We start from the raw sequence: 12,396 nt of genomic DNA, 5'->3' as shown, positions 1-12,396 counted from the left end.
TTGTTCAAGGATCAGCTATATACTCGTGATTAAAAAGAGACCAGGGTATATATATTCGGAGGTGAAATTTTATTCTGTTCTCTTCCCATGGCCTAGAGTTTGTTTTTCCTTTTTAACCACATGAAAGCTTGTGGTTTTCTTGACATATCTAGGGGACTCTCCACATGATCCACGTGGATCTATGTCATCCGGCGCCTTGGTGATGCCCTCCCCCAGCATTGCTGAGAATCCCCTCAGGTGACTGAGCCTCCTGGTCCCAGGGCCTGAGCCCCAGAGGCTGGGGAGGAGTCATCCTCGACACAGCAGCCATCCCTAGGCCCCGGCGGCTGGCATGGGCAGCGTTGGGGCAGTACTTGGGGCCCGGGAAGCCCATGTCCCTTCAGCAAAGCCTCTTCCAGCTCTCCCAGGATGCAGATCCATTTCCTAGTTCATCTAGAGCTCTGAGAGGCACCCGAGGCCCTCCCACCCGACAGCACCAGCGCCCCTGGTGGGCGCTTGCCCTGTGCCCCACCACCGCGCCCAGAGCAGGTCTCTTTTAGCGGGTGCGCACCAGAAATGTTTATCCTGATTCCGCTTGTGCGCAGAAGCAGTCAGACGAATCCAGAGTGTGGGACAGTCTACCACATACTAGCCGGGACTCCTCCCAGAGCCTGTGCTCTGGGGCCCGGCAGCCCTGGAGAGGGCACCCGAGTGGGAGCTTTCCCCGGGCCTCTTCCCAGGTTGCGGGGTTGCCCTGTGGGGCCTGGGGTGGGAGGCTGCCCTCCTCCTGCTGGCTGCTTGGCCCTGGCCAGTCAGCCCTGCGTCTCAGTGGTTCTGCTGCGGGGCTCAGAGGTATCCTTACCTAGGGAGCACTCATTCCCACGTGCTGCATAGATGGCGCACACCATTTCTTCTTGAATTGGGTCTGAGAGTGTGTACTGGTCTTAACATCCTAGCTGTCCTCAGAAGTCCCACTCTACCACCTTCGGATCCAAACTGCAGGCTCCTGTGGCTCTCAGAAAGCACCCTCGTGGGCAGCTGTCCGTGTAGAGGGGAAGCAAGCCGCAGGGCAGAGAGCGTGCTCCGTGGGTGGGTCTGTGGGGAGGGAGCACCCCGTGACACACACGTGTTTACGATCACGTCACTTTACCACTAATTTGTCCTCACTGCCCCCCCACCTCAGATTGTTCTTGATGTCGGCTGCGGCTCTGGGATCCTGTCATTTTTCGCCGCCCAGGCTGGAGCGAGGAAGATCTACGCGGTGGAAGCCAGCACCATGGCCCAGCACGCCGAGGTCAGTGGCCCTCAGGGGCCCAACCTGTCTCCGTGCCCCAGCTCTGTGCCTGCTCCAGCCTGGGGAAGCCAGCCCTGCTGGAAGCCCCCAGGAGACCTGACCCCTGGGTCCAGGGGAGCCTGGGAATGTCATTCTCTACTTTGGTCTCTTGTCCCTGAAACTGAGTGGTTTCAGGGGGAGGGGCTTGCTGGGCCTGAGGTAGTCTCCCTTCCATGACGGATGGTGGCCCACCGGGTTCAGGGGTGATTTGGGTCTTCAGGGGCTTGATGGACTGGTGCTTCAGGGGCTGGACTGTGCAGTCACACAGACCAGTGTGGGATCTCGGCCCGGGGCAAGCCGCCCACCTCTCTGAGCCCTACTTGAGAGGTGGATGACAACAGGATTTCCTTTTGTCAGTTGATGCTTTTTTGGCACTGAAGCCCTCATCCACAAAGTTTAAAACCTAAAAGCTACAAAGGTAAACAGTGAGGATGCTTCCCTCCCCGACCCCTGGCTCCCAACCACCTAGATCCCCCCCACTGGAGGGAGAGAGACATATGTAGAAGCTCCCCAGAGCCGCTCCATGAGCCCCCATGGGCTTCTCCACCCGCCAGCTCCCACACGAACGTACACACCACCGTCTTGCACCTGGTTCTGCTCTCTTTACGATACATCTGGGATATGTCTGTGTCATCATGTAAAGAGTTTCCTCACTCTTTCTAGCGGCTGCAGAGCATCCCTTTGCCTGGACGGACCATTGTGTGTTGAGACACAGGCTGTAATGGACACTGAGGCTGCTTCTCAGTCTGTAGCACAAACGCTGCACCGAATCCCCTGTACACGTGTCCCCTCTCCATGTGAGGTTACATCTGTAGGGCAGATTCCTAGCACTGGAATCGCTGGGTCAGAAGGTGTGTCCAGGTTTAGCTTTGGCGGCTGTAGCAAGGCCTACTTGTCCTCATCCCCAAGGTGACATCAGGAGGCTGTGGAGCTGCAGGAGGGGTGACCCAACAGGGAGGCAGAGGGGAATCTGGTGGCCGAGTGTGGACGGAGGCCCTCCCCCACGAGGACCCCCGTGACCCCTGTGGCTCGCCCGCCCTCAGGTCTTGGTGAAAAGTAACAACCTCACGGACCGCATCGTGGTCATCCCCGGGAAGGTGGAGGAGGTCTCACTCCCCGAGCAGGTGGACATCATCATCTCGGAGCCCATGGGCTACATGCTCTTCAACGAGCGCATGCTCGAGAGCTACCTCCACGCCAAGAAGTACCTGAGGCCCGGGGGTGAGTGTCCCTGCCGGCGTGGGCCACTGCCTGGGTGGGTGTTCCCTGGGCCCGAGGCCAGGGGTGCGCCCCCGGGGGCCCCTTCAGAGAGCCCCTGGCTGCCACTTAGTCAGCACGGGTGTGGTTCAGCTCCCCACTGGCCTGAGCTGGCGGCCTGGGGTACAGAGGGCATCTGGGCCTTCACCCCCACTCCCTACCCGGACCTGACCTCAGCTGGCTGGGCCCCAAACGAGGCCACGTGTCCACTTGCCCGGTCTGCTCGGTCAGGGTACGGTGGGGCTCCCCTCAGGCCCGCGGAGAGCCACTGGGCTGCCCCTGGCATCTCATGGCCCATGGGGGACAGTGTCTGGCTGGGCTGTGGTTGGAGCAGGACATGTTCTGTGGCCGGCACCTTCCTCGAGGAACTGCCCTGTCGTCTTCATTCCTAGCGTTGTAGACCTTGCCCTCAGCCTGACAGACTCCTGCGCTCATCACCATGGGGTGGGGTTGTGTGTGTGTGTGTATGTGTGTGTTTGTGAGTGGGATGGGGGTTCTTGTGCATTGGGGGGCAGCTGATGGCTGTGGTCTCCTGTCCGTGTCACTACCTGCCTGTCTGTGCTCTGGGGTCATTGGGTCACTGTTGACACCTACTCATCTGTGTCACTGGTGGTCTGGTCTGTGCGTGGCCCTGAACATCTGCCAATGCGTCCATTTCTCTGCTCAGTTCTGGGCCATTCTGAGTATTTCTGTACAGGAAAGGGGCTGTGTGTGTGTGTGCGTGTGGTACAAGACGACCCCCGCCAGGGCAGAGCACGGGAGGTCCGTGCACTTGCGGCCTCGTGGAGGGCAGGGGAGGAGTTGGTCTGTGGGGAAGGACCTGCCTCAAGCTCCACTCCGAGAGATGGGAGGTAGGAGGTGGATGCCATTCCCCACAGCTCTGTCCTGCGATCCAGGTGTGTGGGAAGCCAGGCTGCCCCAAGGCTTGTCCTAGACCTGCTCTCATGCTCTGCCCTGTTGATGGGCCAAGCTAGCCGGGGGGGTGGGAATTGGGGGTGGTGGTGAGCAGCAGCCCCAGCGGGGTGTGGGCTCCTCCTTATGGGACGGAAGGACAGACAGGAGTCAGGCTCCAGTGGGCAGCTGCACACTCACCCCACTGGTCAAGCAGCCTGTCCGGGATGAGGCCTGGGGCTAACCTCTTCCCCTTCAGCCTGCATGAGTGTGGCTTCATTCCATCTCAGGAAGCTCTTTTGGGGGATTAAGGGAACCCTCCCCGCAGCTGCACAGTTTTAGGTGCCTTCAGGGCTAGGGGCACTTTTCCATGATGCTCCGGGGGCTGATGGGCTCCTCCTGGGAAGGGGGCCTGGCTTGTGGCCTCTGGGCCAGTGAGCCTCTCCCTTCCCCACCCCAGTAGCTACAGCTGAAGGAAGGCTTGAGAAGGCAGATTCCCAGCACCTCAGGGACTCTTCCCTGGAATAAGAGGAGGGAGGGGGGCCCACATCTGGAGGCCAGGTGACTTGGGGCCCTAGACTCTCGAAGTAGGCGGGGCCTCCTGAGCCCTGGCTCTCCTTTCTACTGGCTCCGACTCATCTATCTGTTCCTTGAGTCCCCCTCCCATTTCAGGCCATGCAAATGGTCCACCCTGCCTGCCAGAGCCTGGGCAGTCCTGTGGTGGGGATTCAGCTGGGGCCCGTGATGCCATAGCCTGGGGCTCACCCTTGCTCTGTCCACAGCACTTTCCTTTGCTTTCCCTGCTGCACGCCTTTCCGAGAGACACTGGCTGGCTGATGGAGCAGGGCCCCTGGGGGCCTGGCCGCACCCCAGGCACTGCTTACTTACCCCTGAGGCTCTGGCAGGTGCTTTCCTGTCTCCCAGCCCTTGTAATGGGACTTGAGGCCAGGCCCTCCTGCCTCCCTGGCTAGCTGTACAGGTTTAGTAAGGAGGTGTATGTCAAGTATTCAGTGGCCACTGGCAGAGTAGGTGCTCAGTATCTCCTCATTGCATGAGTGCATGAATGAGTGAATGATGAGTGAGAGGCTGGGAAGGCCCAGAGCTGGGGTCCTGGGGCCCTTTGGAGCCTCTGCCAGGTCCTGCTGGATATCCCACCCTGATGCCAGCACCCCTCCCTGCCCCCACTCCCAGGAAACATGTTCCCCACCATTGGTGATGTCCACCTCGCACCCTTCACGGATGAACAGCTCTACATGGAGCAGTTCACCAAGGCCAACTTCTGGTGAGTGTGCCCCTGGGTGTCCTGCCTTCTCAGGGATGGCCCCACCTTTCTCTTATTCCTTATCCTTAGTAGGACCTAAAAGACTTGGGCTGGATGAGGGCCAGCTGGGAGAGAAGGCAGGCTGCCCCAACTGTGTCCTGCTGCTGGTGACCTTGCCATGGGGGGCTGGGGCTTTCTGCAGGTACCAGCCATCCTTCCATGGAGTGGACCTGTCAGCTCTCCGAGGTGCTGCGGTGGACGAGTATTTCCGGCAGCCTGTGGTGGTGAGTGGGGGCACCCAGGGCACTCACTACCACAGTAGCACTGGGCATGGCTCTCCTCTGGGGTGACAGGAGAGGGGCATGGGCTTTCCTGTAAGGCCTTATGCAAGCTGTGCAGCACTAGGCAGGCCACCGTTGCTCTCTGAGCTTCTGCCCCTGCACGGAGCTCTCACACAGGGATGTTGGGAATTAAGTAGCAATGCATGTAGAGTGCTTAGCGCATAGTAAGCATGCAGTAACGTGTTTACTGTCATTAGATAAATTGATCCTTGGTGAACTGATTTTATTTAATTGATTTTAATTATTGAGATTTTTGAACTGATGTATAGACCCATGGTTCAAAAATCAAAGAAGTATAAAAGTGGAAAACCTCCCTACTTCCATTTCCAGCCACACAGTTCTTTTTCCTATAGACAAACAGTCTTTGTTGTGTATTTTTCTAGAAGTCTTATATCTAAATGTGTGTATACAAATATACATATTTTAACCTTTTTCCCTTTCAAAGTATAGCATAATCAATACATTGTTCTGTCTTAGTTTGTCTGTGTTCAGAGGATATACACTGTATGATTTTGGTCCTTTGATATTTGTTGAGAGCTGCTTTATGCCCAGTATGTGGTCTCTCTTGGTTTATGTTCCCTCTGTACTTGAGAAAAATGTATACCAATCACTTGTTGTGTACATTGTTATATTAATATCAGTTTGGTCACATTTGTTAATCATGTTGGTCAAGTCTTCTCTATCTCTGTTTTTTTTGGTCTGCATTTCCTATCTATTACTGATTGTAGATTTATTTTTCCATTTAGTTCTGATAGTTTTTGCCTTATTTTTTTTGACATTACTGTTATTAGGTGCATACAGGTTTAGGATTATTTTTATATCTTCCTGTTGGATTGATCCTTTTGTCACTATAACAAGTGTCTTATCTCTAGTTGTACTTCTTGCCTTACAGTCTTTTTTTTTTTTAATTTATTTATTTATGGCTGCATTGGGTCTTTGTTGCTGCACGTGGCTTTCTCTAGTTGCAGTGAGCAGGAGCTACTCTTCGTTGCGGTGCGTGGGCTTCTCATTGCGGTGGCTTCTCTTGTTGCAGAGCACGGGCTCTAGAGCGCACGGGCTCAGTAGTTGTGGTGCACGGGCTTAGTTGCTCTGTGGCATGTGGGATCTTCCCGGCCAGGGCTTGAACCCGTGTCTGCTGCACTGGCAGGCAGATTCTTAACCACCGCACCACCACAGAAGTCCTTACAGTCTATTTTTTTCTGACAATAGTTTAACTACTCAGGCTTTCTTTGGTTAATCTTTATAGGATACATACTTTTCATCCTTCTTCTTTCAGCCTTTTTATAACCTTATTACTTAAGATTTACCTCATGTAAATATCATATATTTGGGTTTTGTTTTTAACCAGATTGACAGATTTTTGTCTTTTAATTAGAATATTTAGACCATTTATATTTAATGTGACTACAGGTCTTTATGGCTATAAATCTATCATTTTAGTATTTTTCTATTTATCCTATTGTTTCTTTTTAACTCTTGCTTTCTTTTGTTTTAATAAGGTATATATTATTTTTCCCCCTCTTGATTGTCTTTCACTAGTTTTGGGAGACTCTAGGGCAGCATCTCTCTCTTTTTTTAAAAAATTATTTATTTATTTTTGGTTACGTTGGATCTTTGTTGCTGCGCGCGGGCTTTCTGTAGTTGCAGCGAGCGGGGGCTACCCTTCATTGCGGTGTGCTGGCTTCTCTCGTTGCAGAGCATGGGCTCTAGGTGCATGGGGTTTCAGTAGTTGTGGCTCGCGGGCTCAGTAGTTGTGGCGCATGGGCTTAGTTGCTCCGCGGCATGTGGGATCTTCCCGGACCAGGGCTCGAACCCATGTCCCCTGCGTTGGCAGGAGGACTCTTAACCGCTGCGCCACCAGGGAAGCCCAGCATCTCTTTAAACACTACCTCTGCCCCATTCTCTTTCTTCTTTTGGAACTCTGATTATGTATACATTAGACCTTTTCACCATTTCTCAGATGATTCTTATACTCTTTTCTATACTTTTCTATCCCACTTGCATAATTTTCATGTTTTCTCCTTATCCATCTCCCAGTTCCAATCCTCTCATCACTATGTCTAATCTGAATTTCTTTTTTGTTTTTGGAAGAAAAAATTTTTTTGTGTGATGAGAACTTTCAGGATTTACTCTCCTAACAACTTGCATGTATAACGTACAGCAGAGTTAATTATATTTATAATGGTGTACACCCCATCCCTAGTACTTACCTTATAACTAGAAGGTTGTAGTTCCTTTTGACTGCCTATCCAACTCCTCCTCCCCCCTTGGTTTTCTAAAATTTCAGTTCTAGTTTCATCTTGCTTATCTGTTTATTATTTCAGTTCTCTGTGAAATTTGTTCACCTTTTTTCCTTAAACATGTTAATTCTAAGTCTCTGATCACTTTTAGTATCTGGATAAGTGGTAAGTGTATTTCTGTTTTTTCTTCTCTTGGTTTTTGGTACTTTGGTTCTGTTTCTTGGTATGCCTGGTCATTGAATGCCAGAATGAAAAATTATAGAGGCTCTGGATGATGTTTTTCTTTCCAAGGATTCGTTTTTGTTCAGGCAAGAAGCCATAATGACAGATTACCTTGGTCCTATGAGGCATTTAAGACATTTGGAGGTTGCTTTTCAGACTCTGCTTAACTGGCATATCGCCTGGCTTCCCTGTAAGGCAGCAGTTATCAAACATTTTCGTCTCAGGACCCTTTTACATTCTCAAAAATGTAGGATTCCAAAGAAGTTTTGTGTGCATTGTATTGATTGATGTACTGTCAATATCTATTGACATTAAAAACTAAACCCAAGAACATTTAAAATACACATTAATTTAAGGATAACAATAAAAACCCATTACATGTTAACATAAATAGCATTTTTAAAAAGAAAACTATTTTGCAAAACTTTTCAGCAAGAATTAGCGACATTTTAAATTTGCAAATCTCTTTAATGGCTGGCTTAGCAGAAGACAGTTGGATTCTGCTTCTGCATTCAATCTGTTGTGGTATCACAGGTGAGTGAATGAATGAAAAGGGCAGAAAACAGTGTTATATCGGGAAAATAGTTTTGACCTTGAGGGTGCTCTGGAAGGGACCACATTTTGAGAACCGCTGCTTTAGGGCATAGTCTTCATGGTCTTGGTGAGCCTGGTGGTTCACAGGGCCCCTTGTTCCAGCCTCCGAGCACCAACATAGTGCTGTACCTTTCATTAGCTTTTTAATCTCATAGAAGCAGCTTTCTGCTTGATTTCCCTACCCCCATCCCACATGTAGCTCAGGAATTGGCAAATGCCACGAAGTGAAATCACGTGCAGACTGTCCACCTTGAATTTCCACATTTCCGTTTTCTTTAGCATCTTGGCCCCTTGACTGCTAGCTGCCTTGGTAATCCCGAGCCCCCATTTTGCTTTCCCCACCCAGGGAGGCTGCTGAAAGGCCCCATCCCAAGGGGTAAGGCACAGGCCGAAAAGCATCTCTCCTCTCTCTAGGATCTTGGCCCCAAAGCTGTGGCTGCTGTGGTCGCTCTCCAGTGATTTCAGACAACTGGGGGTTTTTTCCTTTGTTTTTTATTCAGTTCGTATAGTTCTTGGCAGGAGTGTTAGGCTGATAAGAGATCTCCGTCATGGCTGGGAGTGGACGACAGTGCACGTCAGTGCACAGTTCTCTTTTTTTGTGTGTGTGTGAACTTGTTTAACGGTTTATCTTAGAGATCTTTCCCCATCATAAACAGCCTCTTCATTCTTTTTCATGTACATAATCTTTTATCGTTGGGCCATTACTTGTTTCATTAGATAGTTTCCAGTGTGTCGTTACTATAGGCAATCTGTAACTCCATGTGTAAGTTTGTACATGTGCACATAGATCTGTAGGTTAAAATCCCAGAAGTGGAACTGCCAAGTCTTTAATGCAGATGAGTGGTTGTCATTTTGCGAGCTGTCACCTAATTGCCCTCCATTGTGTTGTACCAATTCCCCCTCCCCCCAGCATGTCTGAGAAGGGTAAACTGGTTTTAGCTGAATGGTCTAGAAGCCATGGCCAGACTCAGGACTTCACCCCGTGCCTGAAGTCAGGTCACACCTCTGATCTCTCCCAGGACACATTTGACATCCGGATCCTGATGGCCAAGTCTGTCAAGTACACGGTGAACTTCTTAGAAGCCAAAGAAGGAGATTTGCACAGGTACCGGCACCTATGCCCCGTCCTCCTGGGCCTGGCTCCTGCCAGAGGTCAAGGTTGCAGCCAGCTCTCTCAGGCAGAATTCTCCCCCCCAGGGCAGGCGGGCAGGACCCTCGAGACTCAACACCCGGGTACCCCTCTTCTCTCCTGGCAGCCCCTGTTCAGCTTCCCCAGCAATCACTGCCCTTTGCCTTTCAGGATAGAAATCCCATTCAAATTCCACATGCTGCATTCTGGGCTGGTTCATGGTCTGGCCTTCTGGTTTGACGTCGCTTTCATTGGCTCCATGTGAGTGTAACAGGGCAGAGCAGGTGGCCCCTGCCCCTGGCCCCAGGGACTTGCCTGCAGTTGGGAAGCCCAGGCCTGGCTGGCTCAGATGATGAACTGGGGGCTGCGAGGGCAGGACCCGACTCCTCTGGGTTCTACTGTTTCTTCCAAAGGCAGTGGACACTGGCCTTCAAGCAGTAGGCTGTTGTGGCGGGGTGGGTGTCTACCCTGTTCTGAGTGACTGTTCTTCACGGGACCTGACTGTGTCTCTTGGCATGTATGTCAGGGTGAGTGGGTGCCCCATAGCTGTGGGGCTATGTGTTAACTTCCTGGACAGCCAACCTGTCTCGGCTCCAGGGCCCCAGGTGAGACCTGGGTGGCGGGGCACAGATGCCTGGGGAGAACTCAGGGTGCACAAGGTGGGGGCCGCAGCCCGGGCAAACATGTGCCTCTTCCTGCTTGGCAGAATGACCGTGTGGCTGTCCACGGCCCCGACGGAGCCCCTGACCCACTGGTACCAGGTCCGGTGCCTGTTCCAGTCACCACTGTTCGCCAAGGCCGGGGACACGCTCTCAGGGACATGTCTGCTTATTGCCAACAAAAGGTGTGAGCTGCTGGCCGGGGCTGGGGGAGGCAGGGGTCCAGTCCATCCACGCAGCCGGCTCATGGCCGGCCCCTCCTGCCTTCTCTACAGACAGAGCTATGATATCAGTATTGTGGCCCAGGTAGACCAGACAGGCTCCAAATCCAGTAACCTCCTGGATCTGAAAAACCCCTTCTTCAGGTAGGATGGGCCCTTGGCCTGCACGCGGTGGGAGGGGGCGTGCCCCTCCTCGCCTGCAGCCCCTCAGCCCTGTCGACCGGTCCGTCTGTGTCGCAGATACACAGGCACGACGCCCTCCCCGCCGCCTGGCTCTCACTACACGTCCCCCTCGGAGAACATGTGGAACACCGGCAGCACCTACAACCTCAGCAGTGGGATGGCCGTGGCTGGTGAGCAGGCCCGCGCGTGGGTGGGGCAGGTGCCAGCGTCACTTCCTGGACACACCTGCCGGTGCTTCCTGAGTAAACGCTGGCAGTTCTGGCCCCTCGAATCCCTGCCCAGGACACTGTCCCCTGCCCCTGACATCTCCCTCCCCGGCACAGGGATGCCGACCGCCTACGACCTGAGCAGTGTTATCGCCGGCGGCTCCAGCGTGGGCCACAACAACCTGATTCCTTTAGGTGAGCGCACAGGGGGTGGGCGCGCTGGGGGCGAGCTCAGGCCTTCGGCCTCACCCCCTCTTCTTCTTCCTGGGGGTTGAGGTCCCCCGTGCCGTTCCTCTCTGCCTCGCTCTGCCAGCACCGCGCCCACCCTCCCCACATCCGAGTGTGAGCACCCACTACGCCGGGCACGTGGGCCGGGCGGGCTGGGGGCGGTGACGCCATCTCCTTTCCTTCCTTCCTTCCTCTTGCTGCGCAGCCAACACGGGGATTGTCAATCACACCCACTCCCGGATGGGCTCCATAATGAGCACGGGGATTGTCCAAGGTAACGGTGGGCGGGGGGAGCAGGGTCCCGCGGGTGTGAGGGTGCCCACCGCCAGGCGCCCGCCTTCCCTCTCGCCTGCGCTCTCTCTCTCTGACTCTGCCGTGGGTCTGGGCGGGCGAGGGGGCAGAGCTGGCCCCTCAGTGCCCACACCCTGCCCCACAGGGTCCTCCGGCGCCCAGGGCAGCGGCGGCGGCAGCTCCAGCGCCCACTACGCGGTCAACAGCCAGTTCACCATGGGCGGCCCCGCCATCTCGATGGCCTCACCCATGTCCATCCCAACCAACACCATGCACTACGGGAGCTAGGGCCCTCCGGCGTGGAACAGACTGACAGCACCAGGAAACCAAATGAAGACCCTGCCCACCCCCCCTCCACCCGGGTGGCTCTCACCCTTGTACCGGAGAAGCCCAAACACCCGCTCACAGCCCTCTTTGCTACGGGAACTTGAACACTTTTTTACACGATGTTACCGCCGCCCCCAGCCCGCTGCCCGCCCACATCTTGGCCCTGAGCGCGTGTCGCTGCCATATTTTACACACGATCATGTTGTGGGAGCCCTGTTACCCGCTCCTGCCCTCTCCACCCTGACCTGGGTTTGAAATCTTCTGTAACAGGTGTGTCCAGGCCTGACAGCTGCAGGCCTGGCAGGGAGGGAGGGGAGCAGCTGCCGCCCGCCCCCACCCCAATCCCCCGGCCCCTCAGGCCTGCCCCCTGCCTGTCTCCAGTGGGAAGGCAGTCCTGGCCAGGTGGGGCCTCCCCTTCAACTACCAGGCCTTGGTCACAATGGGCGTGACATGCTGCTTTTTTTTAATTTTATTTTTTTACGAAAAGAACCAGTGTCAATCCACAGACCCTCCGAGACATCAGGCCGGCCGGGCCGAGCCAGCAGCCCCTCTCCCCGACTCAGAGGCTCAGTGGCGAGGGGCAGCCCTGCCGAGTCTTCAGGATGGGGCGGGGCCGGGCCTCTGGAGCCCCTCGGCCCCCTCCCACCAAAGGGTTCACCTCACACTTGAATGTACAACCCACCCGGCTGTCGGGAAGGCCCTCCGTCCTCGGCCCCTGCCACTTGCTGCTGTCCTGTCCCTGAGCCCCTGCAGGTCCCACACCCACACCCACACCAAGAGCTAGGTGGCCCCGTGGGCCCTGGGGGGAAGGGTCACTGTCAGCCGCTTGAGCAGACACAGAAACCTCAAGGGTCTGTCGTGGAAGGCATCCTTTTTCCTTGTAGCTAACGTTAGGCCTCTGTATCCCCTTCAGTATTTGTAGATGCTCCAGTCCCTACTACTATGATGGCATTTTGGTCCCTCCCCAGCCTGGGAAGGGGCCTTGCAGGGACCTCTCCAAAAAAAAAAAAAGAAAAAAACAAATAAACAAGGAA

General features: G+C 54.2%; 1 protein-coding gene across 4 annotated transcripts in view; it reads left to right on the top strand.

Annotated features, from left to right (window-relative positions):
* The window catches only part of CARM1 (coactivator associated arginine methyltransferase 1), a 41,465-nt gene extending 29,076 nt beyond the window's left edge, over nucleotides 1–12,389 (top strand). For 3 of the 4 annotated variants that reach the window (XM_081232172.1, XM_081232174.1, XM_081232175.1), the window contains 12 exons: nucleotides 1,163–1,273; nucleotides 2,356–2,533; nucleotides 4,652–4,742; nucleotides 4,924–5,005; nucleotides 9,138–9,223; nucleotides 9,419–9,508; nucleotides 9,954–10,091; nucleotides 10,182–10,271; nucleotides 10,368–10,480; nucleotides 10,634–10,711; nucleotides 10,950–11,018; nucleotides 11,181–12,389. In XM_081232172.1, coding sequence (XP_081088298.1) covers nucleotides 1,163–1,273; nucleotides 2,356–2,533; nucleotides 4,652–4,742; nucleotides 4,924–5,005; nucleotides 9,138–9,223; nucleotides 9,419–9,508; nucleotides 9,954–10,091; nucleotides 10,182–10,271; nucleotides 10,368–10,480; nucleotides 10,634–10,711; nucleotides 10,950–11,018; nucleotides 11,181–11,323 — 1,269 coding nt within the window. In that variant the 3' untranslated portion in view covers nucleotides 11,324–12,389. The remainder of the gene's footprint in view (nucleotides 1–1,162; nucleotides 1,274–2,355; nucleotides 2,534–4,651; nucleotides 4,743–4,923; nucleotides 5,006–9,137; nucleotides 9,224–9,418; nucleotides 9,509–9,953; nucleotides 10,092–10,181; nucleotides 10,272–10,367; nucleotides 10,481–10,633; nucleotides 10,712–10,949; nucleotides 11,019–11,180) is intronic. The other variant, XM_081232173.1, reaches the window with a different exon arrangement.
* Nucleotides 12,390–12,396: the final 7 nt, after the last annotated feature.

The sequence above is a fragment of the Mesoplodon bidens genome (genome assembly GCF_964165515.1).
Source record: "Mesoplodon bidens genome assembly, chromosome: 4".
NCBI classification, from domain to species: domain Eukaryota; kingdom Metazoa; phylum Chordata; class Mammalia; order Artiodactyla; family Ziphiidae; genus Mesoplodon; species Mesoplodon bidens.
Note: the sequence above shows the minus strand (reverse complement) of the source record. Positions and strands in the feature narration are given on the sequence as shown.